Source organism: Myodes glareolus, chromosome 7 (assembly GCF_982192425.1).
Source record: "Myodes glareolus chromosome 7, mMyoGla1.1, whole genome shotgun sequence".
Lineage (NCBI taxonomy): Eukaryota > Metazoa > Chordata > Mammalia > Rodentia > Cricetidae > Myodes > Myodes glareolus.
Genome location: NC_142032.1, coordinates 68,507,997 through 68,535,814, shown reverse-complemented (window position 1 = coordinate 68,535,814; position 27,818 = coordinate 68,507,997). Strand labels below are relative to the sequence as shown.

Here is a 27,818-nt window from a genome sequence, read left to right as displayed (position 1 = left end):
TAGATCCATTTTGGCTAGGATGGCTGGCTAGTAAGCCCCAGGGATTCACCTGACCCCACCTCCCAATGATGGGGGTTACAGACCTGTGTCACCATGCCCAGCTCTTACATAGCCAGTGCTTTACTAAGCCATCTCCCAAGTCCTGAATGAGCCTTTCTAATCCAGCACCTGTAGCCTAGCCTTTGAACTCTTAAAATACTAGTTACTCAGTGAGAAAATGTACTGACATAGCTCAGGCAGAATTTCCTACAACTAAACAGGCTTTTCATCCATCACCATAGGCCATTCAACCAGCATGCAGTTGACTGAAATTTCCCACATACATATAACATTTCTAATTATACATCAGAACAAGTCAGTCAGTGTTCCTGTTACTTAAAAGACTTTGACTTAAGATTTAAGTCAGTTAAGGGCACTTTCATGCCTGACACCATCTAACATGGCAAAATGAGTTTTCTTCCCATGTCTTCTGCCAGCTCAACTGTCACCTGTCCTATGAAGCCTCAATTGTCCACTTAGGAATAACCTGTTGTCATTATGATTAAAGAATCATTCTTTATGATTAAAGAAATCCTCTGCGACTGCTGGAAAACATAGAAAAGGGATTAGGGGACAGGGTGAAGGTAGGAAAGCTGAATATGCAACATGCACGGTGGAGATAAACAAGTTATGACCATGGTCTGAAACGGAGTCTAGGGCTAAGTGAGACTTGGGAAATACTCATTTCATACCAAATACTAGGGTGGCTATGGGTGAAAGCCTCAGGCTGCCAGGTAAGAGGTCAGAAAAAGCAAATAGAAACAAGCTATCATGGAAAACTAAAGTGCCATACTACCCAATAGCAACAGTTTCATGGGCAAGGTAGTCAACTTGTTCAGTATAGATGCCTACTGAAAAGCACAGGTAGGCTGTAGAGATGGCTTAGCAGTTAACAGCACTGACTGTTCTTCCAGAGGACCCAAGTTTAATTCCCAGCACCTACATGGCAGCTCACAACTGTAACTCCAAGACACCCTCACATAGATATACATGCAGGTAAAATACCAATGCAAATGAAATAAAAGTAAATAAACAAAAAAATTACACACAAGAAAAGCACAGGCACCAAGCCGTCTCTAAAAGAACAAGCTGTGTCCATGAAGGTGGGCTCACCAGACATCCTTGTTGTCCTAGCTGTTAGGTCAAAAACCAAAGGATCAAGCTAACTCATACAAATGACCAATGATCAGGCTACAAACCAAATGCTCCATTGTATAGTTATCCTGTGGAAGCCTCACTGCTATAACCACACAACTAATGTATACTGAGAATCTGGCCAGTGGAGGGACACAGGACTCCTGCCTTTGCCATTGACTGAGGACACAAACAGATGATATGATGATGTACAGAGACCACAGGAGGCAGTCAACTTCAAAGTTTTATTGTACAGGACAGAGGAACATACTTCGGCCTGCCCACTTTAAAACTTTTAAATTGCTATTGCTCTGAGATCCTGGTGACCCCCTTCATGATCTCCACTGGAGTTTGAAGAGAGTATAACGAGAGCTCAAAGCTTCCTTCCTTAAACACAGGCAGTATATTATATTACAGTTTGTCTTTACATTGAAGATGAAAACCACACTGGAATTTATCATTAAGCTAAATTTAATTTTTCCTTCTTAAATGTCTCTGCTACATACTTTTAACTATTTTTGTGACTTCTTGTCCTTAATTTTGTGGTGTATACAATGTCTTCATCCTGTGTGGGAAGAAAAACACAACTCCTAAATAATGTGATGAAACAATTTTTGTGACCAGTTTAACTCTACAAACCCCCAGTACTTACTAGGTGTCATTCAGGTTTTCCAATCTAAAAATTAATTTTGAGGGGTTGAAGAGATGGCTAAGTACCTACAGGCAGTTTTTTTTTCTTTTTTTAAAGATTTATTTATTATGTATACAATGTTCTGTCTGTCTGTATGTTTGCTGGCCAGAAGAGGGCACAATATCTCATTACAGATGGTTGTGAGCCACCATGTGGTTGCTGGGAATTGAACTCAGGACCTCTGGAAGAGCAGTCAGTGCTCTTAACCTCTGAACCATCTTTCCAGCCCCACTTTTTTGTTTTTGCAGAGGACTGAAGTTCAATTCCCAGCACCCACATGGCTCACAATCATCCAGGGAATTGGATGCACTATTCTGACTGAATGCTGCAAGCAGGCACGTGATTCACATACATACAGACAAAACACTCACTACACATTTAAAAAAAGAACCTAAAAGTGTTTTTAAAAAATAAATAATAAAGTTGGAAACTAGTTTTACAATGCTTACCTTAAAGCTGTTGTCTCCTAAACATTTTCTTACTTAGCTTTTTAAACTTAGATTTTGTGCTCTTTCATAAGTTTCTAACGTATTATTACATGGTTCACTAGTTAGAAAGCATCAAAAACTGAATCTGAAAGTGGCCTAAATGAAAACTTAAGAGTCCTAAAGATAGCTTCCCACAGAGGACAGTCACTGTGTCCTGAGTTCTCCTATGTGGCTGCAAGAGTATAGTAAGTTGCTGGGCGGTGGTGACGCATGCCTTTAATCCCAGCACTTGGGAGGCAGGGGCAGGTGGATCTCTGTGAGTTCGAGGTCAGCCTGGTCTACAAAAGCTAGTTCCAGGACAGGCTCCAAAAGCTACAGAGAAACCCTGTCTCGAAAAACCAAAAACCAAACCAAACAAAAAGAGTATAGTGAGTCTAAGGCAGTAGGGAGATCTACCTGATGGGGGGATCAAATCTACAGAAAGCAAAAGATGCCAACAGCCTCTCAGAGCAAAATGACCAGAAGTTCTGGTACTGATAAAAACAAGGCACACCCAGCACAAATTAGGAAAAGTCAAGGGTGATGCTGGGCATACTTTAGAAGCAGTTTTATGGATAATCATGAACAGTAAGAAAAGGAGAGACAAAATAGGAACTCTAGAAGTATGAGGTTCAACATGGATAGAAGATCTTGGTATGTAAATGCTGTTGAATTCTAGAAGACAGTAACAGGTAGCTGCTAACATGGGTTGACTGTACACATGATGATAGAAAGGCACACACATCAGGTGAGAGGCTTGCTCCTCTAGCACTCTGGCAGCATGGGCCCCTGGAAAATACATATACCCTACATATGCAGTTTAGTTTCTGCATCTATGGACACACAGAAGCACATGACTGGCAGACAGCAAAGAGTGCAGCCCTGGAAAAAACTTAGCAGTGTATAGAGTTCCCTGGGTGCTTGCAGGTAAAAAGAGGCCTGGGTAACTTCAGGGCTTGGCAGCTATGTTCAGGATCATCCAAGGAAAGACTGGCTTTTACTCCTTCCATTTCATTCTGACAAAACACTACTTTCAAAATTATGAATCTGTGCTTACAGTTCCTATTTAGTGTGAGAACATGAGATGCACTGTTAACCTTATAAGGGCTGAGGAGAAGTGCTGTGGAACAATGGTCTGTATCCTATCAATTATATTTTAAATAAATGCTGATTGGCCAGCAGCTAGGCAGGAAGTATAGGCGGGACAACCAGAAAGGAAGTAGAGGCGGGTCAATGAGAACAGGTAATTCTGGGAAGAAGGAAGTCCTAGTCTGCAGTTGTGACCCAGCCACAGAAGAAGTAAGATGTGACTGCTTTGCAGTGGCTAGCATAGACAAGAATAATGGGCTAATACAAGTTATAAGAGTTAATAAGCCTGAGCTAATGGGCTAATCAGTTTATAACTAATGTAGACCTCTGTGTGATTTCTTTGGGACTTAACAACTATGGAAACTGGGCAGGACAGAAACCCCAACAACAGAGAGCAATTGCATATCACTCCCACAAAGGTTAACTGCCCACCCTATCTTTAACTTTTCCTACAATACAATGTAGCCATGACATTAGGGATGGTACAAATCCCTGACAATACATGAGTACTTACAGTCCATTAGCTTAGATTCTGTGTGGTAAAACAACATACTTCCTACTGAATAAAATTCACCTACTTCTATTTGACTAGGAGAAAGCTAATCATAGGTTTATTCTGCCTTTTTATTTTTAAATCAGACTTCTTCATTTTATACCTGAGTGGTTTGCCTTCGTGTGTGTGTGTGTGTGTGTGTGTGTGTGTGTGTACCATGTGCTTGTTTGGTGCTCAAGATCAGAAAACATCAGATCCCCTGGATATAGAATTACAGGTGGTTATGAGTCAGTCACGAGAGTCCTGAGAATTGTATCTGGCTCCTCTGAAAGAGCCGTCAGTGCTCAACTGTTCAACCAACTCATCAGCCCCTATTCAGCTATTTTAAAGGACGTCTTTGGAGTTCTAGGCCACCTTTGTTTTAGTTAAGTGTTGCTGACCTAGAGAGGCTGAAGATATCTATTACCATGATAAGCACCATCACAAGCATCAGAGAGTAACATTAGATGAACGCATAGCTCTTTTGGAATAAAATCTTCCATAAGGTAAACTCACTATTCCAAGTGGAATTACCAAAACACATAAGAAAGTAGGTGGCTTGGATGATGGCTTCTCCCACTAGCATACTTGAGAGCTGCTAGCATGTTCTGATTTGCCTTTGCAACCTGGCATAAGTATCAGAAGATTCCCAGTCTTGCAGAATGTAAAACCAAAGGAGCTTACCTTTTTTGAAACTTTTATATCTTTCTTGGCACCCCGAGTTACTTTTGGGTTAGGTTCACTGTCCAAAGTGGCTCCAGTTTTTCTGGATCTCAAAGACCTGGCATCTAAATCTCCAGAGACTCCTTTCTCTTTCTGAGTCTTCAAGATTTTTGCACCAGTCTCACTTGTTTTCTCCTCTGCTACACGAGGCTGGGGAATCTCACTCTGTCCTCCAGACCTTAAGCATGTTTTTTTCCCACTGACTTTGCCCCTTGATGTAGACTTCTTGGCTCCATCATCTGTGTTCTGCAGCTCTGTCTCCTGGGAGCTCTGCATGGTCTTCTCGTTTGTCTTCACCCCATCCTTCTCTGTAGATGCACCAGCCTTTGGTCTTGGATGTTTTTCACTGGTTTTCTTTCGGTATCTGGAGGGCAGAGGCATTTTCTAAGGGAATGAGTAGACAACCACAAGATGAGTTAAATCTCAAGATCCATTAGGAAAAAATAAAAAAGTAAACTAAAGAAAAGGACCATAAATTTTATATTGATTAATTGACCAAGAGTCATCTAAAGTATTTAAGACAATGCCTCAGTTACTTTTTTCCTATGGAAAAAAAATCATCTCTGATAAATTATAAATTCAGGATGACAATCATATCAAAATATTTCAGTTCACTGTTGAAGAATGCCCATCATACAGGCAGTAAATGAGTTCCTGGTCTTTTAAAGACAACCAAGGAACAAGGGCCTACAATCTTTGATGGATGCCATTCCTTCTCAAGGATGTATGTTCCAACCTTAGCACCTGTGTTCTTATTAGAATTCTGTCACATACACAAAACTACACTGCCCACCTGTATTTTGATTAATTCTTCAAACTGAAGATACATACAATTCATTCAGTCCCTGACAACTACTACAGACACTTTTAATTAGCTCTTTTCCAGGCAGGAAAACTCTTAAGGCATTAGTCTACTCCTAGTGCAAATCCCCAAAGGACATGAATATATCTGTGAATAAGCCCTGCTCTGGATCCATATGTGCATCCCCATTACCTGATCTGGAAGGGTTGAGTTTTCTACTTGGGTTTCCTCTTTTGTTTTCATGACGTTACTAATCTGCTCTTCTACTGGTTCAGTTTTTCTAGACATGATTCTCAGGTGTTTCATCTTCACAGGCTCAGGTGACATGTGCCTCTTGCTGGGAGCAGCCCTCTGTTTCTTAGGTGCAGGTTTCTCATCTATCGCTTCCTGCTTTGGAGACACAGAGCACAACCCCCTGGTTCTTAGAACACCTCCATCTCTTGCAGATTTCCTCTTGGGGGACAGGAAAGTGTTGCTTTTGCTTTGTGATTCTGCAGGGTCTCTGGTATCCACCGACATTTCCACAGTGTCCTCTTTAGAGGCCCTTAGCACTCTCCTGCTTGTTCTCAGAGGTTTTATGGGGTCTGGCATTTGCTGTGTTGTGCTCTTAAGGGTGATGGTGTCATGCCTTAGTTTTTCAGTGTGCTCTGATATTTGAATTATTTTTTTGGAGTCACATAGGACTTCAAGAGCTTGGACCTCATTCTTATGTGCCCTTAGCTGCCTCCTACTGCCAGTTACACTGGCAACTGTTTCTAATTTCTGCTTTCCAGGCTCCTTTGAAGCTTGGGTGTCTTTGTCATCAATTTCAGAGACCTTGCAGGATCGCGTAGTTTGCCTTGATGTTGGCACTGTCTTCTTCACTACTGAAGGTTCTTCATCCACCTCTACTTTCCCGCGTCTTGTCCTAAGACGTCTTGGTGAGGTCTGGAGGTTGTCTTCTTGCTCTGGTTGTACCCTTGGGGTTCTTTCATCACTTGCTAATTCCTCAGTGTGACCTGGAATTTGTACTGGTTCTATGGGTCCAGTCACTTCCAGGGGTTGTGCCTTTTCCCTAGGTACCCTCCGTGGCCTCTTGCTGACAGGCACACTTGCTACTGGGTCAATCTTCCGCTTTGTAGACTCCTTAAACTCTTCAACATTTCCACTATTACTCATGGGCTCTTTGAGTGTATTCCTGGTTACTCTGCCTTGTGGTTTTTTCTGAGCTGTGGGCTCTTCTTTCATACCTACATTGCACAGTTGTATTCTGAACTGCCTCTTTGAGGATGCTGAGGTTTCCTTTTCTTCAAGTTGTGGAAATTCACAAGATATTCTTGTGGCTGTTTCCTCTTGGATGCTGGGCAGCTCCTTCAAGGGCTGGGTCTTCTCCTTAAGTGTCCTTGGTTGGCCCCTTCTGCTGGTTAAAATTACAGCTGGGTCTTGTTTCTGCATTGAAGATTCCTTAAACTCTTTGACATCTTTGTTGTCACCCACAGGCTCTTTGTATGTGTTTCTGGTTTCCCGCAACACTCTTGTAGTCTTTCTTTGTGCTAGAGGCTCTTTTGTCACACCCACTCTCCTGAGTCTTCTTCCTGGTTGTCTCTCTGAAGTTGTGTCCATGGGCTCTGGAGATTTGCTGGGCATCTTTGTGGTTTTGTCAACAGTCACTGACTCCACTGCTGAGGTTGGAGTTTGACAGAGCTCTTGGGAGTCAGGCAGATCCTCTAGGGTCTGTGCCTTTTCTGCTCGCGTAACTCGTTGCCTCTTGCTGCTGGGCACACTGACTGCTGTATCCAATTTCCGCTTTACAGACTGCTTCCTTGTTCTAATGCCCTTGTCTTCACATTCGGGTACTCTAGATATGTCCACAATTTCCTCTGACATTTGTGGAAGCATTCTGTCTCCTGATAGTTCACTTTTCACATGAACTTTCATTCGTCTAGTTCTGAACTGTCTCTGTGAGGTTACTGAAGTGCTTATTGGCTCTGGTGGCAAAGATCTGTGGGGCATTTTTGTGACCTGATCACCTGTCAATGAATTCTTGTAATGACCTGGTGTTTGGAAGAGCTCCTGGAGACCAGATAGGTCTTCTAGGAACTGGGACCTTTTCTTACATGCCCCTCGTTGCCTCTTGCTGCTAGTTACACTCACTGCTGGGTCTAATATCTGAGCTGCAGATTCCTGTAAATCTTTGGTTCCTGTGCCATCATTTTCTGAAAGTCTGAGTACATGCATGACTTCCTGTGCTGAATACCTTCGTTCCTTCAGCGGAGAGAGTTGTTCTTTCACATCCACGTTATCAAGACCTGCCTTGGACAGTCTCTTTGTGCTTGCTGGGGTTCTGACTGGCTCTGCTTGTAGAGATCCCAAAGACACCTTTGTAGTTTCCCCAACAGTTACTGGGTCACTGGTACCAGCTGGAGTTTGGAAGAGTTCTTGGAAGCCATCCAAGTCTTCTAGAGGTTGAGCCCTCATCCTAGGTGTCCGTGACCTTCTCTTAGATCCTGTTGAATTCTCTGTGAAATCCAGTTTCTGCTTTGGAGTTTCCACAAAGGCTGTGGTATCATTCTCTTGGAGCACTGGTGCTGTGGGTGTGTGTGAGGCTCTGCCTGGTGACTTTGTTTGCTTTCCAAGTGTTGAAAGCTCTTCTCTCTCATCTGCCTTATCAAGACCTGCCTTGGACAGTCTCTTTGTGCTTGCTGGGGTTCTGATATGTGCTGGTTGTAGAGATCCCAAAGACACCTTTGTAGTTTCCCCAACACTTATTGGGTCACTGGTACCAGCTGGAGTTTGGAAGAGTTCTTGGAATCCATCCAGGTCTTCTAGAGGTTGAGCCCTCATCCTAGGTGTCCGTGACCTTCTCTTAGATCCTGTTGAATTCTCTGTGAAATCCAGTTTCTGCTTTGGAGCTTCCGTAAAGGCTGTGGTATCTTTCTCTTGGAGCACTGGTGCTGTGGGTGTGTGTGAGGCTCTGCCTGGTGACTTTGTTCGTTTCCCAAGTGTTGAAAGCTCTTCTCTCTCATCTGCCTTATCAATACCTGCCTTAGACAGTCTCTTTGTGCTTGCTGGGGTTCTGATATGTGCTGGTTGTAGAGATCCCAAAGACACCTTTGTAGTTTCTCCAACAGTTACTGGGTCACTGACACCAGCTGGAGTTTGGAAGAGTTCTTGGAACCCATCCAGGTTTTCTAAGGGTTGAGCCCTCATCTTAGGTGTCCGTGACCTTCTCTTAGATCCTGTTGAATTCTCTGTGAAATCCAGTTTCTGCTTTGGAGTTTCCACAAAGGCTGTGGTATCATTCTCTTGGAGCACTGGTGCTGTGGGTGTGTGTGAGGCTCTGCCTGGTGACTTTGTTTGCTTTCCAAGTGTTGAAAGTTCTTCTTTCTCATCTGCCTTATCAAGACCTGTCTTAGACAATCTCTTTTTGCTTGCTGGGGTTCTGAAATGTCCTGAAGATTCCAAAGGCATTTTTGTTGTTTCATGAACAGTCATTGAGTCTTTATGACTAGCTGGTGTTTGGAAGAGTTCCTGAAGATCAAATATGTCTTCTGGGGAGTGAGACCTTTTCTTTTGTGTCCCTCGCTGCTTCTTGCTGCCAGTTACATTTACTGATGGGCCCAATGTCAGAATTCTGGATTCCTCCAGATCCTTGTTCTCTCTCCCATCATCTTCTTGAAGTCTGGGTGTGTGTACAATCTCCCCTGCAGCACACCCCAGCATATTCACTGAGGAGATCTCTTCTCTCATATACTCTTTCCCAAGACTTGTCTTGGCTAGTCTCTTTGATGTTTGTGAGGTTCTAACACTTCCTGGTTGTGGAGATCTCAAGGACATACTTGTTCTTTTGTTACCAATTACTGGATCAGTGCTGTGGCCTGGTGTTTGGAAGAGTTCTTGGATGCCATCAAGGTTTTCAAGGGGTAGAGCTTTTACCTTAGGTGCTCTTCGCTGTTCTGTAAACTCAATTACACTTGCTGCAGTCTCTAGTTTCTCCTTTGATGTCTTCCTAATTGCTTGTATTCCTTCATCCATTTGTACTGGTGCTGTGGGGGCTTTGCCTGGTGACTGCTTCTGGAGACCTGAAAGTTCTTCTGTCACATCTATTTTCCTGAGACTGATCTTGGGCAGACTCTTTCTGCTGGTGTTGTTTCTAAGTGGTCCTGACTGTGGAGATTTGGTGGGCATTTTTAAAGTTTCACCAATAGTCAGTGAATCCTTAGCATGGCCTGGTGTTTGGAAAAGCTGTTGGAAGCCACTCAGGTCTTCCAGGCATGGTGTCTTATCCTTAGATGCACGTCGTAGCCTCTTGCTGCCAGGCAAACTAGCTGCCGAATCCAATTTCCGCTTTGCAGATTGCTTCGGTGCTCTAATGACATTGCTATCATTTGATACTTGTGTGTCTATGGCCTTTTCTATTTGTGAGCATTTCTCTGATTCTGAAAGTTCTTCTTTCACTTCCATTTTACCCATACGTGCCCTGGACTGTCTCTTTATGCTTCTTGGGGTTATGAAGGGATCTGGTTGTGGAGAATTAAAGGACATTCTTTTGGTTTTGCCAACAACCAATGGGTCACTACTATGGTCTGGTGTTTGGAAGAGCTCCTGGCAATCAGGTAGGTCTTCTAGAGATTGGCCCTTTTTCTTAGGTGTTCTAGACTGTTTCTTAGACCCTGTTAAATTTCCTAAAGATTCCAGTTTCTTACTTGAAGTTTCCGTAATTTCTTTAATTCCTTTTTCCTGCTGCACTGCTGTTTTGGGTGTGAGTGAGGCTCTGCCTGGCGACTTTGTTCGTTTCCCAAGTGTTAAAAGCTCTTCTCTCCTATCCACGTTATCAAGACCTGCCTTGGACAGTCTCTTTGTGCTTGCTGGGGTTCTGACTGGCTCTGCTTGTAGAGATCCCAAAGACACCTTTGTAGTTTCCCCAACAGTTACTGGGTCACTGGTACCAGCTGGAGTTTGGAAGAGTTCTTGGAAGCCATCCAGGTCTTCTAGGGGTTGAGCCCTCATCTTAGGTGTCCGTGACCTTCTCTTAGATCCTGTTGAATTCTCTGTGAAATCCAGTTTCTGCTTTGGAGTTTCCACAAAGGCTGTGGTATCATTCTCTTGGAGCACTGGTGCTGTGGGTGTGTGTGAGGCTTTGCCTGGTGACTTTGTTCGCTTTCCAAGTGTTGAAAGTTCTTCTCTCTCATCTGCCTTATCAAGACCTGCCTTGGACAGTCTCTTTGTGCTTGCTGAGGTTCTGACTGGTTCTGGTTGTAGAGATTCCAAAGACACCTTTGTAATTTTCCCAACAGTCACTAGGTTACTGGCACCAGCTGGAGTTTGGAAGAGTTCTTGGAATCCATCCAGGTCTTCTAGAGGTTGAGCCCTCATCTTAGGTGTCCGTGACCTTCTCTTAGATCCTGTTGAATTCTCTGTGAAATCCAGTTTCTGCTTTGGAGTTTCTGCAAAGGCTGTGGTATCATTCTCTTCGAGCACTGGTACTATGGGTGTGTGTGAGGCTCTGCCTGGTGACTTTGTTCGTTTCCCAAGTGTTGAAAGCTCTTCTCTCTCATCTGCCTTATCAAGACCTGCCTTGGACAGTCTCTTTGTGCTTGCTGGGGTTCTGATATGTGCTGGTTGTAGAGATCCCAAAGACACCTTTGTAGTTTTCCTAACACTTACTGGGTCACTGGTACCAGCTGGAGTTTGGAAGAGTTCTTGGAACCCATCCAGGTTTTCTAAGGGTTGAGCCCTCATCTTAGGTGTCCGTGACCTTCTCTTAGATCCTGTTGAATTCTCTGTGAAATCCAGTTTCTGCTTTGGGGTTTCCACAAAGGCTGTGGTATCATCTTCTTCTAGCTCTGGTGCTATGGGTGTGTGTGAGGCTCTGCCTGGTGACTTTGTTTGTTTCCCAAGTGTTGAAAGCTCTTCTCTCTCATCTGCCTTATCAAGACCTGTCTTAGACAGTCTCTTTTTGCTTGCTGGGGTTCTGGCCAGTTCTGGAAGTTCTAGATATGGTGATTTATTGGACATTTTTGTGACTTTGTCACCAGGGACTGGTGACAGAAAGAGTTCATGGAAACCAGTCAGATCTTGCATGGGCTGAGCCTTCTCTTTATCTTTTTCTACCGGCTTCTTGCTACCAGTTGAAGTCAGGTCCGGCATTCGATTTTCAGATTCCTTCAAAGCTTTGATTCCCCCGTGCTCAAGTTCTGGAACTTTGGTAGTATGTCTGGTTCCTCCTGACATGTGCACAAACTTCTTTTGTTCAGAGTGTTCTTCTTTCACGTCTACTTTCTTCCCAGATGTGCTGTGCCGTGGTTTTGTGCTTGATTTGGTGTTATCTATTGTAGGTTGTGGGGGTTTGCAAAGGACTTTGTTTTTATTATCTCCCATGGGTTTGTCTCTGCAGTTTTGTGTTTCGAAGAACTCCTTGAGACTAGCTGGCTCTTCTAGAGGCTGGGTCTTTCTATCAGGAGTCCTTGGCCAGTGCTTCATGTCCGCTTTCTGTTTTGTAGCTCTTTGACCATCATTTATTGGTTTTTCTGTGGTTCCCTTTTCTTGATTAAATATTTCCTCAGCACAGACTGCTGTTTGAGTGACCATCTGACTTCCTATTAAGTCTTTCGCTGGCTTCTGCTTCCTGGCACTTGATCTCATAGTTGATGTTTTTTCTGGATCTTCTTTTAATTCAACACTTTCCTTGAATTTTTGTGAACAGTATTCCCTGTCCTGTACCTGTTGATCCACTTCATGTCCTTGCAGTGATGTCTTCCTTAAGTATCTTACTACGATGCCCTTGGCAAGGTCTGCTTCTGTGCTTTCATTCATACTTTCTACAAGTGTATGTCTGAGTTCTCTAGACCTTCGTAACTTCCTCACACTGGATACTGTCTTCAGAGGCTCTGTCACAGAGCCTGGAGTCTTCTTTTCAAGGTGAGTAATGTTATGAACATTCTCAGGAGTTTGCACAGTGTTTCCATTTTTGATGCTCCTCCGTCTTAAGGTAGGACTTGCAGAATATTTATCAAATGGTTCCACAGATGCATTCTGAGTACTGGAGAGCACATTTTCTCCTGTAGGTAACACAATTTAATAATACAATAAATGTATTATTTTCACCATCAAAGGTCAACTTAGCATTTTATATTTAGGAAGTGTATAAGAACCAATAATTTTGTTTCTTATATAACAAGCTACTCGATGATCTAACAACTGTTCTATAATGTTATTTGATGATAAAGCAGGGCCATTGCAAAGTGTCTTCTAAAAACTGCCATGACATGTGATGTGGATCTAAATACAGGCAATTTTTGTTCTGAAACATCAGAGAGTTATTTATTGTCTTGATTCACTAATGAAGTAACAGGTTCTATTGTGTATGTTTAGGGTCTATTATCAAACTCTATATGTAATCAACAATGACCTTCTGATCCTCCTGCCTCCACCTCCCAAGTACTGGGATTATAGGCATCACCACATCAAGTTTTTGAAGGAACTAAGAACTGAACCTAGATTTTCCTGCATGTCAGGCAAGCACTCTACCAATTGAGTATCTCTATCCTTGCAGTAATTCTTAATTCGTGTAATTACATATGACAGGTCAAGTGTACTGTTTGCGTTTCCATCATCTTTTAACAAAGATGTTAAAAGCACACAGACATCATTTAAACTTATTAACTGAGTCAGCAGTTCTTTCTACAAAGCTAGGTCAGTAACTAGTGTTAGTAAGACTAAAAAGACTGCTGAAAAACAGAACACAGAAGGTGGAAATAGCATTTCACCAGGAAAAGCTATTGTAAAGAGGTAATACAATACTGTCAAAAAAATAAAACAAAACAAAAGCATCTTGAAGTTCCCATTCAAAAGTGTAAGAGAGGTAACAGACAAATAAACCAACCCAAAATCTCTGAGGTGAAAGGCAGAGGTTTGTCTCCTGAATTAGTTACTTGAAACTGTTTTTCAGGTAAATTCTCTGAATTGGAAAGAATGGAGCCCATGTCATTCATCTGCTGCTGCTTCTCCTTCACTGGAGTCTTGAACATTTCAGTTAGTCCTGAAAAAGGAAAATATTGGAAACATGGCTTACATTATCCCATTCCTCATACAGGACAAGTTAGATGACAGAAAAACGCTCAGATTCTAGGTATGTATCATCTCATTAAAATAAGGACTTTGTTAAAATGCTCATTTAAAAATGAGGGGACAATGAGAAGACAAATATATCCAGTTTCTTTAACCCTCTCCTATGAAAAAGGAAACCAAGTGATTTAGTTGACCACTGTGGTCTTCTAAACTAGTTCCCAAAAATAAGTCCTGGCAGGGGGACAAAAGCTGGATATGGGCACCTCTTTTCAGGAGATATCCACCAAGAATCCACAACCTAAGGGCCTTGTTCTATACTCAAGAAATCCTAGGTTTCTCAGGATCTAAATCTTATGTACAAATAATATGTGCCCACATTTTAGAATATTGACAGATCATTGACTATTCTCAGTGCTATCAAGAACACACACACACACACACACACACACACACACACTTTAAGTGCTATTCCCATTCATTTTAAAACAAAAAGGCAGTAGTGACATAACTCCATATAAATGATTAAACTTTCTGAAAAGTTAATGTGCCATGCTCCTGTCTTGTGGCCAACACAGAATGAGAAGTTGAGTTGGCACTCACCACAGAATGAGTCTGGGAACCATTGAGGTGCCCATCCACACTAGTCTGTTAAGCAAGTCTCCTTCCATAGCCTTCTGTGTCTTACTTGAAATACTTGAAAGGGTTTACTTTCTATTGTTTTAAAATGGAAGTTGCCAAGTCAAGCATGGTAGCATTAAGAAGGTAGAAGCAGGCAGATCTCTGTGGGTTTGAAGCCAGCCTGATTAGTTAAGACTCTGTTCCAAGAAAAAAGGAAAAGAGTATGGGGGGCGCTGTCTACACCAAGGGATGAGAATTGTCTGACTCTAAGAATGGGTATAGGAGAAAGGAACATTTAAGACAATCCATTGTCTCAGGAATAATGTATTTAAAATCTTATTTATCTTTGAGAGTTTTTTAAATAATATATACATTTTTCATCACACTCATAATTTATAATCACACAATACACTTAGCTACTTTTTTGCTTTTGTTTTTTACTTTTATAAAGATAAATGAATTGATCCAAATACAGTTCTTTTAGGGGTTACTCACAACCATTATACACTGAGGTGTTTGGTCATTTTCAATTCCTAATCTGCAAGAAATAAAAATAAAATTCTACCTGCTCAGTTCAAATATTCTCTTCCAAATTGTACAACTAGAAACTATCACATATTGAGGAACCTGAAATAAATCTGCTTTCTTGAGAGTAAGTCTAAGCAGCCAGTCACACTTACACTGCTACTAAAGCAGAGTGGAAACAGTTCAATTATCAATAGCTCCAAAGAACTTTCTTATATGGTTTCCTCTTAGCAAGCAGTTAAGCTCTGTAGAAAGAAAATGAACCTTGAAGAAGCATTAATATTGCTCTAAACCAACCCGTTCTCTGTGATCAGCTGTCATCAGTGCAGCTCCTCTAAGAGTTAGTAAAAGAGTCTTTTGCCCTCACACCACAAAACACCTTTCCATTTTCTATACGTATGCGGCTCACCAGAGGGTATGAACTTGAGATTTCCTTCCCTGATTCCTGCCCTCTACTTCCAATCAACTTCATCTTTGAATCTTATGACACCAGAAAGCTAGCTTGACTGTAGTCACATTCACTGCTGCTGAGTTCCCGGCTGTGGTTCTCAGGTGGTTGTAAGGGGTCGGGTGGGATGGGGTGGAGATAACCACCACTAAGGAAGTCACAAACAGAAGGGCCAGGAAGGCTGTGACTACAGGTATTCAGGTTGTATTTACCTGACAGATCTTCACTGAAGTCAATTTTTTGGTTTAACATCAAGTTGTTCAGCATTTTGTAGGGCCGAGCAGGCATGCTTACTTTTTCAATCTGAGCTCTTCCTATTACAATGGTACAGGGAGAGTTTGCATGACCTGTGCTAAACTGATTTTGAAGGTTGCTTGTAGGTTTCTGTAGACAAAAACAAGAAAGACAGATTATCACAGCATGAACAATATATGCTTATGACAATTGAGAATAAAAGTAGTACATGGCTGGAACACTGTACCTTGGGAGTATTAGGTCTTCTTTGTCTTTTGCTTGCCTGCTTTTGAGGAACATGTTTTACAACTTTTGTCTGTGTTTGTTTCGTGCCAAGTTTTACAACATCTGCCCATGATTTTGCAACTGTCAAAAAGAAAATATGGTGAAACTTTTCAAAACTTAGCATGAAAAAAATTGAGCTTGAAATATTTCACCTAGGACATCACTAACCAATCAAATTGGCTTCAGAAGCACCGCTCCTTCTTTTGGAGGAAATCATCTGTAAAATGTCATGCTGACTTCGGCTGATAGATGCTCTCTTGGCAGGCAGGTTGCCACTCTTCCTGCCTGCTTTTTTGGGAGTGTCTGTCTGAGGTAAGGATCTGCTGCCACTGGAAGCAGGTACACTCCTGCCTGAACTGCGTCTTTGATCATTTGCGCTTGGTGGAGTTATTCCAGGAGACTCTCGCTTCCCTGGTGACTGAGGCCGTTCCTGACAAGGCAGAATTGTTTATGAGAAACCTGACCAAGAGGCAATGTTTCTGTAGTGTCTACTAGAAACCTTTACAACAAACCATGTAGCTTCTAAAAGCCCATCTTTCAAGGATAAGAAAGGGCCAATTATCCCATTCATTTAAGCAACGGAAGGGAACATACACATCGGAAGAGTCTGAACTGAGGTATTTCTGGTAGATAGAAATGGTGACATCACTCAGTAAAACAAGGCACTCTGATTTCAGCCCAGTCAACACCAGCCCAAGGTCTGCATAGAAGAGACTACTCACTTTTGGGAGGTGGGACTTCAAGGTAGGAAAGGATTAAGCAAGCCTACCAGGCCTTTTGGGACTAACAGAATAAAGCTGACAAAAGCTCTTTTAGGAAATTAAGTTATGCAGCCATACCAAGGAAAAGCAATAAAACAGAGGGCCAAATGTCTAAGGAGCTGAACATGCAGAAGAGAGATGTTTTAGCAAAGATTATCCCTTCTGCAACCTCAATGCCCTTATACTTCCAGAAGAAAATAAAACAATACTTGTGATTACATATGCTACTGTCTTCAGATTCTTTTAAATGGTGTCGCTGTGACCCAGGAAGCTAGATGGCCTTGTGGGTGTATCACAGTCTTCAAAGGGAAAGTGTCCAGCATACCACCTCACCTCCCAGAAGAACCACCTGAGAGCCCATATGGTTGTTTCTGAGCATAAGGTAAGTGGTAGAAAAAAGGGTCTCAATTGCCATTCTACCTCTGCCTAGGTTTTGAGTGGAATGTGGACAATCTGTGAGCCACGATTATAAACACAATGTGACTGTTCTGCTTACCTTGATAATTTTCTTTAGGACTGTTGGAGTGTGAGGGGCAAGTGACTTCCTCTTAGTCGGTGTTTCTCCTCTTTTGAGTGGTGTATTAGGAGGCAAGTTTTCATCAAATAACTCGGGTCTCAGATGACCACCAAAGGATACACGCCTTCTCTTCAAAGACATTCCCTCACTCTTGTCTGAAGTAAGGAATACAAACATGAAAAGAGCAATATAAACGACACGCCAGGACTTAGGATTTAATTCAAACTAGCATTAGAAAGTAAGGCTTTGAGGAGATACTGAAAAATGGCACCCTTATTCATAAAACTGATGAAAACAGAGCAGCCTCAGAACTCCCTAAAAGACCTCAAGAGAAAACAGATGCATTACACTTCAACTGGACAGAACCATGAAATAGCTTAAGGTATCTGCACCAGAGGAATCAGACCCTGAGCAATGGCCTGAGGAAACTCAGTAAGACATAAATACTTAGGCCAGAACAAGACTTGCCTTATGAGTAAACTATATGAGCAGGAAAAAATCTCTAAGTAGTGCCTGTGGACAGACAGTTCATGCAACCCAAACCCCATTATACAACTTCGTAAGCAGTCTACATAAACCCCTTGTCCAGGACAGACACTCCATTATAAAACTCAATGGAATACTGGCTGTTGGGTTCAAGTGTCACTGAGAGATAGCCACACCAATGGACACCAGCAGAAACTATTCCTAATATAAAGGTTGTGGTATTGGAGTCTGGAGACATTTTATTTCTGTAAGTCAGCATGAAACAGGTATGTAGGAAGATGCCACAAGGTTACTCACTATGTAGCCTTGGGTTGTCAGTTCTTGTTTGTAACAGAGATAAAGAGAAAGCTTTTTCTAGGTGGTGAAATGGTTCAGCAGGTAAGGGTGCTTTGCTGCCAAGCCTAAGGACCTCAGGGTCATCCTTAGGACCAATATGGCCCATGGTGGAAGGACAGAACTGACCCCTATGAGCTGTCCTCAAACTCCTGCACAAGATCATGCATGGCACATGCTTACACTCCCTTTCCCCCCTATACACACAAATAAGTAAATGATATAAAAACTTAAAAACAAAATGTTAATGTCTTGGAAGCATGTAGAACTTTGCTGGTGTAGAAACCTGAGTCCATTCAGTGTCTATAATAAAGTGCTTGTAACAGACTGAAGAGATTGTGAACATCCAAGGGCCAATATGTTCAATGATGGTCAAAGGACTGCTCCTGGTTTATTCCCAAGAACCAATCTCACAAAATACAACTGGTATTCAGAACCAGGCAGTAAGTAAAAAGCCGTTATAATTATACCCCTTATTTGTAAAAGAAAACCACATTTTTCCTGACATGGTTCCTGCGATGTGGTTCCCTCCTAAACTAGCTAGCTACACCACCTCTGTTATCACTCCTGATAAAAGGCAAAGTCTTCAGTACCCATACACCTTGTTAACTCATAACATATAGGGAAGATATTAATTAATTAGGGAAAGTAGATCTACAGTTAAGCAACTTACTAATGGAGTCACCAAAATTGCTGATATCAATGGAACTAAGACCAGGTAGCCCAGAGTAAATTTGCCTAGCTGCTGTGGCCAATTTCTCAGGCTTGCTGAAGGAATCCTTTGGAGTTTTCTTTTCATCTGAAGCAAGGTGATGAGTTGAAGAGAACTGGCTTTGTGTTTCCACAGACGGCACTTCTATCTTTGCAGGAAGACTCTTCCTCTTTTTGGAAGAGAGGTTTTCTGGTTTACCAGCAGGGCTGGCAGCACCTTCCACTTTCACTGGAGTTTGGTTTCTAGTTGCCGGCTTCCTAGGAGTGACTATCTTATAATCTGCCTTGGCACCTTCACTTTCATTCAGATTCACAGATTCTCTTCTGCCACTAACATGGGACTCTTCATTCTTAAGTTGCTGTGAATCCTGCACAGGGGTCTTCATTTTAGCTGTCTCAGCGAGCGAGAAGCTGGAACTCAGAGCCTCTGAGGAAGTCTGAAGAGGCCCCACAGCACTACTCTGGTCCTCAGTCCAGATCTTCCCTACTTTGGGTGAAGAGACTGCAGGACCAGGGGTGCTTCCACTGGATTTTGCTCTTGACTTGCATGACACCAATAGCTTTGTCTCCCACGTTTCTTTTCCTGCTGCACATTCAGGTTGTGGTTCTGACTTCCTACGAGACTGTTTCTGTGATTTTATATTCAACTCTTCCTTCATTGACTGATAAAGTTTCTCAAAGGGAGATTCATTTTTCTTGCTGTTGCTAAGGCTCTGTGCAGGAGAAGACTTCAGTTCCCTGTAACTGCTCCCTGTAGCCCTGGACTTCTTAAAAATAACACCAGAAGTGGGCTCTTCTGTGTTTCTGTCACTGTGCTGTTCTACATGCCCTGAAGAACAGGTATTGGAGGGATCTTGGGTAACACTGTCCTTTGAACCACCTGAGGCAGAACTGTCTCCAGAGAGCCTCTTGGCATGCACCAAAGATCTTCTTGAAGCAGTGGTTTTTGAAGCATTGGCATCTTGACCTTTCTCATCTTGGCAACAAATATGAAATAAGAAACAGAAGTTCAACATTTTCTCAATGACTAACATTTTTGGAATCCAGTACCTTATTTTAGATTGCATTATAAACTAGCTTTTCATTTAGTCGACAAACTACTTAATTCCTTTTTTTTTTTTTTTTTTTTTTTTTTTTTTTGATTTTCGAGACAGGGCTTCTCTGTAGTTTTTGGTGCCTGTCCTGGAACTAGCTCTTTGTAGACCAGGCTGGCCTCAAACTCAGAGATCTGCCTGCCTCTGCCTCCTAAGTACTGGAATTAAAGACATGCACCACCACCACCCAGCTATTACTTAATTCCTTACACTTGTCTTATAATGTTGTTTCCATCCAGAAAAAAACACATTAGCTTTGAATAACATGTGATGTAACATATCCCACTAACAACTCAAGATTAAATGACAGCTAAAAAGGCGAGCACTAGGGAAGAAGTTACCCAGCTATCTATCTGCTTTGGTTTGGCATGTTAGATGGAACAAGGCTCTTAAGAGTTTAGAAGACCAGGAATTTCATGCCTGTGTACCCATGATCCCACCCTTGCCAATGTCATAATGATCTGATGCTGACAGTCCCACAACAGAAACCAACCAATACCAACCGGGATCATCAGAGAAGCTAGCTCTTGAGGCTCGCTGCACGGGTTCCTATAATTGGGGAAGATAAGAATAGGAATTTAAGTGCCTTCTTAGTGTGATCATTTTGAAACAATGAAGATATTCTTCTTATCAATTATATTCTTTCGCAAAGTGCTTCTTCATGACATTTAGATACTTGAGAAACAGACCCAAGTGACTTAAAAGTTAGTGGTCATGACCTAAACACTTCTTAGCAGACTTAAGAGCTTTCTTTTTTTCAATTTTAAGGTTCATTTTCTATTTGTGTGTGTGTGTGTGTGTGTGTGCGTGTGCGTGTGCATGTTTAGGCACATTTGTGTGGGTACCTGTGGAGGCAAGAACAAAATGTTGGATCCGATGTTAGCTGAAGTTGTGAGTTGCCCAATGTAGAGGCCAAAAACCGAGCTTGGGTCCTTTGGAAGAGCAGAGAGCACTCAACCTCTCTAAGCCATCTCCCCCGGCCCCCTCTCCTAGTACATTTTCTAGAATGTCTTCCAATATCACATGAAGGAAGACAAAGTTAAAATTAAGTTCCTCCATCTGCTAAGTCACCACAGGCACAAAACTATAGACGCCATAAGTTTCACCAGAAACTAGGAAGCTTCTTCAGCACTCAGTTTTCACGGTGTAATTATTTTAGACACACAGAGGCGGACAGGGCTCAGTGAATAGGAGATGAGATGAGTCATGAGCTGTCTCTTTTGTTCCTGTTAGTTCTCAGACTCAAGACAAATGGCTAACTGAGGTGCCCTAAGTGGATGCTGACTACCAGGTTCTCCCAGCATCCTCCTCTCTCTCTACCCATTACAAGATCCTTCTGGCTGGCATACCCTACCCAACACCTTAAACTTCTCTAACCCAAGGGCTGGGCTGCCCTCCCAAGCTACTCTGACCCCTATATAACTCAGCTGTTTTAGCTATACTCTTGGCCCAAGCTGTCCCTCTTTGGTAGGAGGCTCTTTTCCCTTCCCCTTTCTCCTCACATGGCCCTGCCATGTTCACTCTGGACTCTCCCAGACATCTGTCTTTGCCTATGGTCTCAAATCTACAATAAACCTCTTCCACCACACTTAGGAGCAGCCATATTCTTCCTTTTTTATATCTTCTTTTTCATTCAATTTCTATGTATTCAGACTATTGTAACCACAGGCTTTTGTAAAATCACAACACAGAGTCTAGAGGAGTATCAGACCAAGTTAGCATTCTGTTTTTAAATAGAAAAACAAACAAAAAATAAATAAATAAGGTTTAGTTATTTTTGCTATGTTCATGATCAACTTATTTCCTTATTTTGTTATATATTTCTGCTATAATCAGAAGCCATTCTTGGTCACCAATTTAAGAGTGAGAAATTAGTTGTTAAAACATATAAATAAGTTCCTACCCTGGTTAAGGAATCAGAGTTAAACCTGAGTATTTCCCCTCACCTGTCCAAATGATTTTCCTGGAAATCCCGATGATCTGCTTTCATCCTCATGATTTCCTTTTTCATACCTACAACACATAGAGAATCCAGCATAGGATTTGAACCTCCAGGTTCAGGGGTTATAGATAGAAACCCTGGAACAAACTTTAGGCTTTGTCCCTAGTATTACCTTAAGCCAAGAAATTGGTTTAGTTTAGGAATTATTTTTTTGGTTTTTCGAGACAGGGTTTCTCTGTAGCTTTGGAGCCTGTCCTGGAACTAGCTCTTGTAGACCAGGCTGGCCTCGAACTCACCGAGATCCGCCTGCCTCTGCCTCCTGAGTGCTGGGATTAAAGATGTGAGCCACCACTGCCCAGCTAGGAAAAATTTTCATACTAAAAACTTACATAACAGAAAACTAACTACAAAGCATGTTTTAGAATTATGATCACTTCTTTTTCCAATCTCTCTGGAGGGAAGGCACATCTTAGGAAGATGGCATTAGATCATGGCAGATCTTGGTGGTCAGTTCATAGCTGAAACCATTTACTGTGTACAATGAAACTTTGGTACCTCAGAGAAGTGGTCTGATTTGACTTTAGTTGCTGTTTATGTAAGATCTAAAGACAGCTAGCATCCGGAACCCTCTCCCAAGTATTACCTTGTTGAACTAAGCCTCTTTTAAAGAGTCGAGTCAAATTAGAGACAAAGGACATTTTATGAGAACTTAAGGGTAAATCCATTAAGATATTGGATCTAAGAAAATAGTATATTTTCTTACTATATTGTAGACAATATAGTACTACTATATTGTCTACTATATTGTAGACAAGTTACAGCAGGTTCCAAGAAACAACAAAAGAATTATAAAGAGTTGAAATTAAGGGGATAGAAAAGCTGTGCTATGTGAGCACTAGTAAAAAGGAATTGAGTTTAGTTATATTTATCATCCAAAGGAATCCTAAGGCAAAAGATACGACAAGCCAGGCGGTGGTGGCGCACGCCTTTAACCCCAGCACTCAGGAGGGAGAGGCAGGCGGATCTCTGTGAGTTTGGGACCAGCCTGGTTTACAGAGCGAGTTCCAGGAGAGGCTCCAAAGACACAGAGAAACCCTGTCTCGAAAAACCAAAAAGTGACAAAAGTAAAAATATTTTAAACAACAAAGAATTCTGTGCATAATTTAGAATTATGTCCAGGAGTCCACAATCATATAACCGAGTGTAGCATCAAAAAATATAAAACAAAAAATGATAAAGAAATTTAAAAAAATAAGTTCTCAGTGGGTGATTTCAAAATATCTCTTAAACTATTAAGCAGGAAAATATAAAATAATTATTAATAATAGAGAATTTAACAGCTCTATAGTTAGAACAGTGCATTCAGTAGCTGCAGAATACCGTTTTCAAATACAGGAAGCGGGGAGGACATTTGATCACAAAGAAAGCATTGACAAATTTCAAGTGGAAATCACTCAAATGCTCATCAAGAACAAACTGTGAACACTCTTACACATTACTGCAAATATTGTGACTGTTAGTGAAATGCCTATACCGTGAGAAGAAACAAGCCAAAGGTGCCCAACATGCGGCAAATCACACACACACACACACACACACACACACACGCACACGCACACGCACACGCACACGCACACACACACACACACACGTACTAGTCAGGCACAAACACATGGAGTTTTACATTATAGTGTTTAGAGGCCCACCAGCAGGTAACAAAACTCCAAAGATACTTCTCTCTTACAGACACCATGTAAGAGAGAATAAGAGAAAAGAAATAGTGATTAAAGAGAGCGCAAAGAAACGTGTAGAAATGTCCCTTGTGACTTAGTGGTAGTGTATTAGTCTGCTAGGACTGCCACAACCACAACACAGACAAAGTGGCTTAAGTGACAGAAATGTGCTGCTCACGGTTCTGGCTGGAAGTCCAAGGTGTCTGCAGGGATGGCTTCCTCTGGGTCTCTCCGACCAGCAGCCCTCTTCCTGCCTCTTCACAGTGCTTCCCTTCTGTGGATTTGCTCACCTGGTAACTCTGGGTGCTAATCTTTTCTTATTATAATGACATCAGTCCTGGGTTAGGACTTCAGCCCAATAGCCTCAGTTTAACATACTTGTTCTTTAAAGGCTAAAAAGCTGGGAATTTTAAGATGTGCCATCAACACTGGAAAAGCAAAAAACAGGAGGGCTCTTGGGTTTGGCTGTCTAGCCAGTCCAGCCTACTTTGTGATTAAAAAAGGAACCCATATGCTGAGGACCACACCTAAGGTTGTCCTTCACTCTCCATAGGCACAGGTGCAAGTGCCTGTGCATACTCACACACACACCACAAACTCACCCCATGAGATATTCCCAACACACATCAACACCAAAGGACCACAGCCGGACTAGAACCAGTTCATGATTAAAGAGAATGTAGAATTAACCCTGTTAGTTTTCACCCACCTAAAAGATCGGTCAATGATGGTAATTATATCTCCATGCTTCAGCGGCACAGGCTCCTCTACAGTAGCCCCATTTACTTGTGTTGGATTTGTGGAACTGAAATTATGCAATATTGCCTACAAGTGGAGAGGAGAGGAAAATACTAAGGATTTGCTTAAAGTCAAATTCAAAAGCTTTAAAAGTTGATGTCCAAAACCCACTTACCTCCTGCTCAATGATTTCAATTTTACAGTGTTTTTTTGACACTACAGGCAGTTGGATACGAATGTCACATTCAATACTCCTTAAAAAAAAAAAGTAAGGTTTTTATGGGGGGGGGGTGCAACAAGAACAAAAAACTCGCACCAACCTCAAAAGACAAAAACCAGACAGAATGTGACTAACAGACTATAAGTGTAACGACACAATGATACAGTACTGCCTAAGAAGCCATAAAGGATTATTAAAACTTCTAGTACTTCAGAATTATATTAGAAAACACTAGAACACATAATCAATCACCTTTTAAATAAATAGCTATACTAGGCAGGGCGTGATGACGCACACCTTTAATCCCAGCACTGGGTGGACCGAAGCAAGAGGACTTCTAGAGTTCAAGGTCAGCCTGGTCTACAGAGCCTAGTTCCAGGACTGTCAGGGCTACACAGAGAAACCCTATCTCAAACAAACAAAAATAAAAAGCTATACTTACAAGACACAAATAATGGAACGCTTTATTATCAGTTTAGGAGAATTTTATATTGAATGTGTTTATATAACAATAAGGGTACTTAAGAACACAGACAGGTCTAGCATAAAATGGTGATTAGTACCTCGGTTTCTTCATACACAAACGGTCTATACCAGCACCCATGTTGCTATTCAGTCATAGTTGTGCCACAGTAAATCCACGTGAGTTTTTCACTGTTGTTTAAAAACCACACCATGTTGACAGATTCAAAAGTTTTCACATTACAAACAGTAATCCACAAAAACTGTCTTTCTAGAAAGCTAGCCTTGTGGTGGCACCGGCAGACCGCTTTCCCATGAACCTCTAGGGCAGTGGTTCTCAACCTTCCTGATGCTGTGAGCCTTTAATACAATTCCTCATGTGGTGGTGATCCCCAAATGCAAAATTATTTTCATTGCTACTTCATAACTAATTTTTCTAGTTATGAATCATAATGTAACTATCTATTTTCTGATGGTCTTTTGGGTGGGGGTCGCAAACCACAGGTTGAGAATTGCTGCCCAGGAGTGTGTAAGTGTATTACTTCCTATAAACACCACACAATCAAACATTAATTGTTTTCAAAATTTTTAAAACTTGCAAACAGTATATTTAATTAATATTGCAAAATAATCAAAATGAATGACACTTGTGACAAGAATTTTTTTTCTTTTGAACAACAACAACAACAACAAAGCTATGGGAAGTGACAGCATCTTTAACTCACAAGAAAATGTAGGCTTTGGGTATCAAAACACAAGGCAGAGAGAGAGACTATATCTTAGATTCCAGTTTTATTGAGCAGAAAAGATGACGGCAGTCTATACTTCTTAACCTAAATGCTACAGACGTGGACCAAGTAATTCCTCAACGCCCTGCTCACCGTCAAAGACACCAAGTCTCTCTCCTCACTCAGCGATACGAGCTACAGACACCTCCCAGGGTGACAAGAGGTCACCAGATTTTGTCAAATGTCTCCCCGAGAACTACCATTCTCCCCTGACCCCCAAATCCAAATCTCCACCTTCCTGCTGGACACTCACCCTATGTCACACACTGACTAATCTTAAGTGTCAGGCACCACCATATGGAACCGTGGGGACATAATCAGTAACAAGGCAGCCCTTGCCTCGGAGCTTAGTCAACTGCGTGCGAAGCAAACAGACAAAAATCTGAAAACTAGTCACCAATCTGCATGGTGTTAGGAAAGACGAGCTTTCCTTTCACCTTCTCGGGTAACATTTAAAAATCGGCAGAATGGGCCGTAAGGGTCAAACTTGGCAGAAGTGGCAACGCAAGCAACAGCTTGGAAGGCCTCAGGGCAAGCGTTATTATCCGACCCGCAGGGGAAGAGAAGGGGGAAATTCTCCCGGACCACCCGAGCAGCGCGGGAGCGGCAGGGCACCGACATCAGCTTGGCGTCCACCGAATGTAAAACCCGGGTTCCATTTGGGAAGCTCCCGGTACCCGAACATAACTTCGGAACACCCTACAGAGCCAGCCCGGCCAAGCGCGAAGGGCGACAGGGCCGCGGCCCGGGATCACGTAGGTTCCTCCGCGCGCGCGCACTTACCTTCCGAACAGGCAGGAGCTGAGGGTCAGCGGGAAGTGTGCGCCGTCGTCGCCGCTCCGCTTGATAGTGACCAGGCGAGCCGAGGACGCCATGGTGCGCCCGGCCGTCAGTCTGAGACGAGCGACTGCGGCCGAGGACCGAGTGGCCTCTCGGTGAAGTTCGCTGGGCGCCCCCGGCCGGGACCGCTCCTAGGCGGGTTCAGTCCGCGTCAGAGCCGTCGGCTCCTCAGCCGCGGCGATCCCACCGCGGCCACCCGCGCCCCTCGCTCCGCCCCGACCCGCACACCCGCCGCCCGCTGCCCGACTGCCCTCCTAGGAAGTTCCGCGCCAAGTCCTCCCGCCGCGCCCGCCCGATTCAAACGAAAACGACAGTTCAAAATCTGGCGCTAAGTGCTGCGATTGGGCCAGACGGCGCAGCGGGAGACCAATGGGAAGAGTGACATGCGAGGAGGCGGGGCCAGATGTGGTGGGCGTAGCCAAGAGGCGAGGCCGACCGGCGAGGCTGGAGTCCCAGCCGTAGACGTGCTGCGGAAGGCGGACGGGGCGGGGCTGGTGGGCGGGGATCCGCCTCCGGTCAGCCGGACCGAGCGGCTCAGCTTTGCAGCTCCTTGGAACCCAAGCAAGGAGTAAATAGCCGCCTTTAGGTTCCCGCTCCAGATATCAAACACGGGCAACACCGTGTCTTGCTTAAAGCTAAGAGCTTTTCATTTTTTTTAATTAAACTCTTCCTCTGCAGTTTCTGCATCACCTTAGGTTGTTTCTCCTGCCTTTTCAGTATCAGCCCTTCTGATGTTTCAAATAATGGGGTGGAGGGCGCGCTGCATTTATCCTACATCTCCCTTTCTGCTTAGTGAACGCTGAGGCTGTGGCACTGTATTTAGGAAACCACCACTTACTTAGCAGTTACTATTGCAGCACAGTTAAGTTTGCAATGCTTTGCTGTTAGGGGAGAAAAATCATGACAGTTAAAATAACCTGTGCAAGACTCCGCCTTAAAATCGGGATCCTGGTTTTCTGGGACCAGGTGCCATAAGGTGAATGTAGAATAGCCAATGCCTTTGGTAACCCCTTTTTTCATGCCCCCTCCTCCTGTTTCTAGGTCTGGACCAGTGTTCTCCCAGTAGGGTGTTGTGAAAATTCCCCAGCTGGAGAGATATAAACAATGTCTACCCTCTTCTCATAAGGTCCCGAGAAAAAGCCTAAAATCTGATTCTGCCAAAGTTCACCGTGGGAAACCGGGGAGGATTAGACCACCCAAACCCAAACTGATTAGTTAAGCGTACCTCTTGGCCTCTAAACCTACGCCTCTGGTCAGGTTTATATTTATATAATATATTTAGGGTGTCATTGCGCCTCTTTGTTCCTTTTCACAACGGGGCCACATTGAATAAATCTCCCTGTTCTGCCTTTCACTGTTACCTGCCTCTTTAATTAGCCTACTGAGAATGGGGACCTGAGCCTTCCTGATTAGGACTGCAAGGATTCAAGCTCTACTCTAACCACTTAAGCTTTACTTTCTCATCCCCAAATCTAAGCAATGCACCTAATAAGAGCATCTCAGACTTGCATTTACCAAAGGGAATTCGTTAAGAAAAAAAGGGAATTCATTAAAAAA

At 42.8% G+C, this 27,818-nt stretch overlaps 1 protein-coding gene across 3 annotated transcripts; it reads right to left on the bottom strand.

Moving 5' to 3' along the window:
* Positions 1–1,399: 1,399 nt before the first annotated feature.
* Positions 1,400–26,463, bottom strand: Mki67 (marker of proliferation Ki-67). 3 transcript variants are annotated; one of them, XM_087908319.1, is made up of 15 exons: positions 26,205–26,463; positions 24,127–24,205; positions 23,923–24,038; positions 21,485–21,551; positions 20,042–20,087; positions 18,407–19,420; positions 16,894–17,069; positions 15,805–16,066; positions 15,599–15,717; positions 15,330–15,501; positions 13,342–13,497; positions 8,498–12,517; positions 5,670–8,116; positions 4,637–5,059; positions 1,400–1,738 (listed from the first exon to the last, which is right to left on the bottom strand). In XM_087908319.1, exons 1-15 carry the CDS (start codon positions 26,294–26,296, stop codon positions 1,682–1,684), a joined length of 9,246 nt encoding a protein of 3,081 aa, XP_087764445.1. In that variant the 5' UTR covers positions 26,297–26,463; the 3' UTR covers positions 1,400–1,681. The 3 variants fall into 3 exon arrangements, with proteins under 3 accessions (XP_087764445.1, XP_085549372.2, XP_087764446.1); XM_085693246.2 differs by having other exon boundaries at positions 5,670–12,517; XM_087908320.1 differs by lacking the exon at positions 18,407–19,420 and having other exon boundaries at positions 5,670–12,517; positions 26,205–26,460.
* Between the last annotated feature and the right edge of the window lie 1,355 nt (positions 26,464–27,818).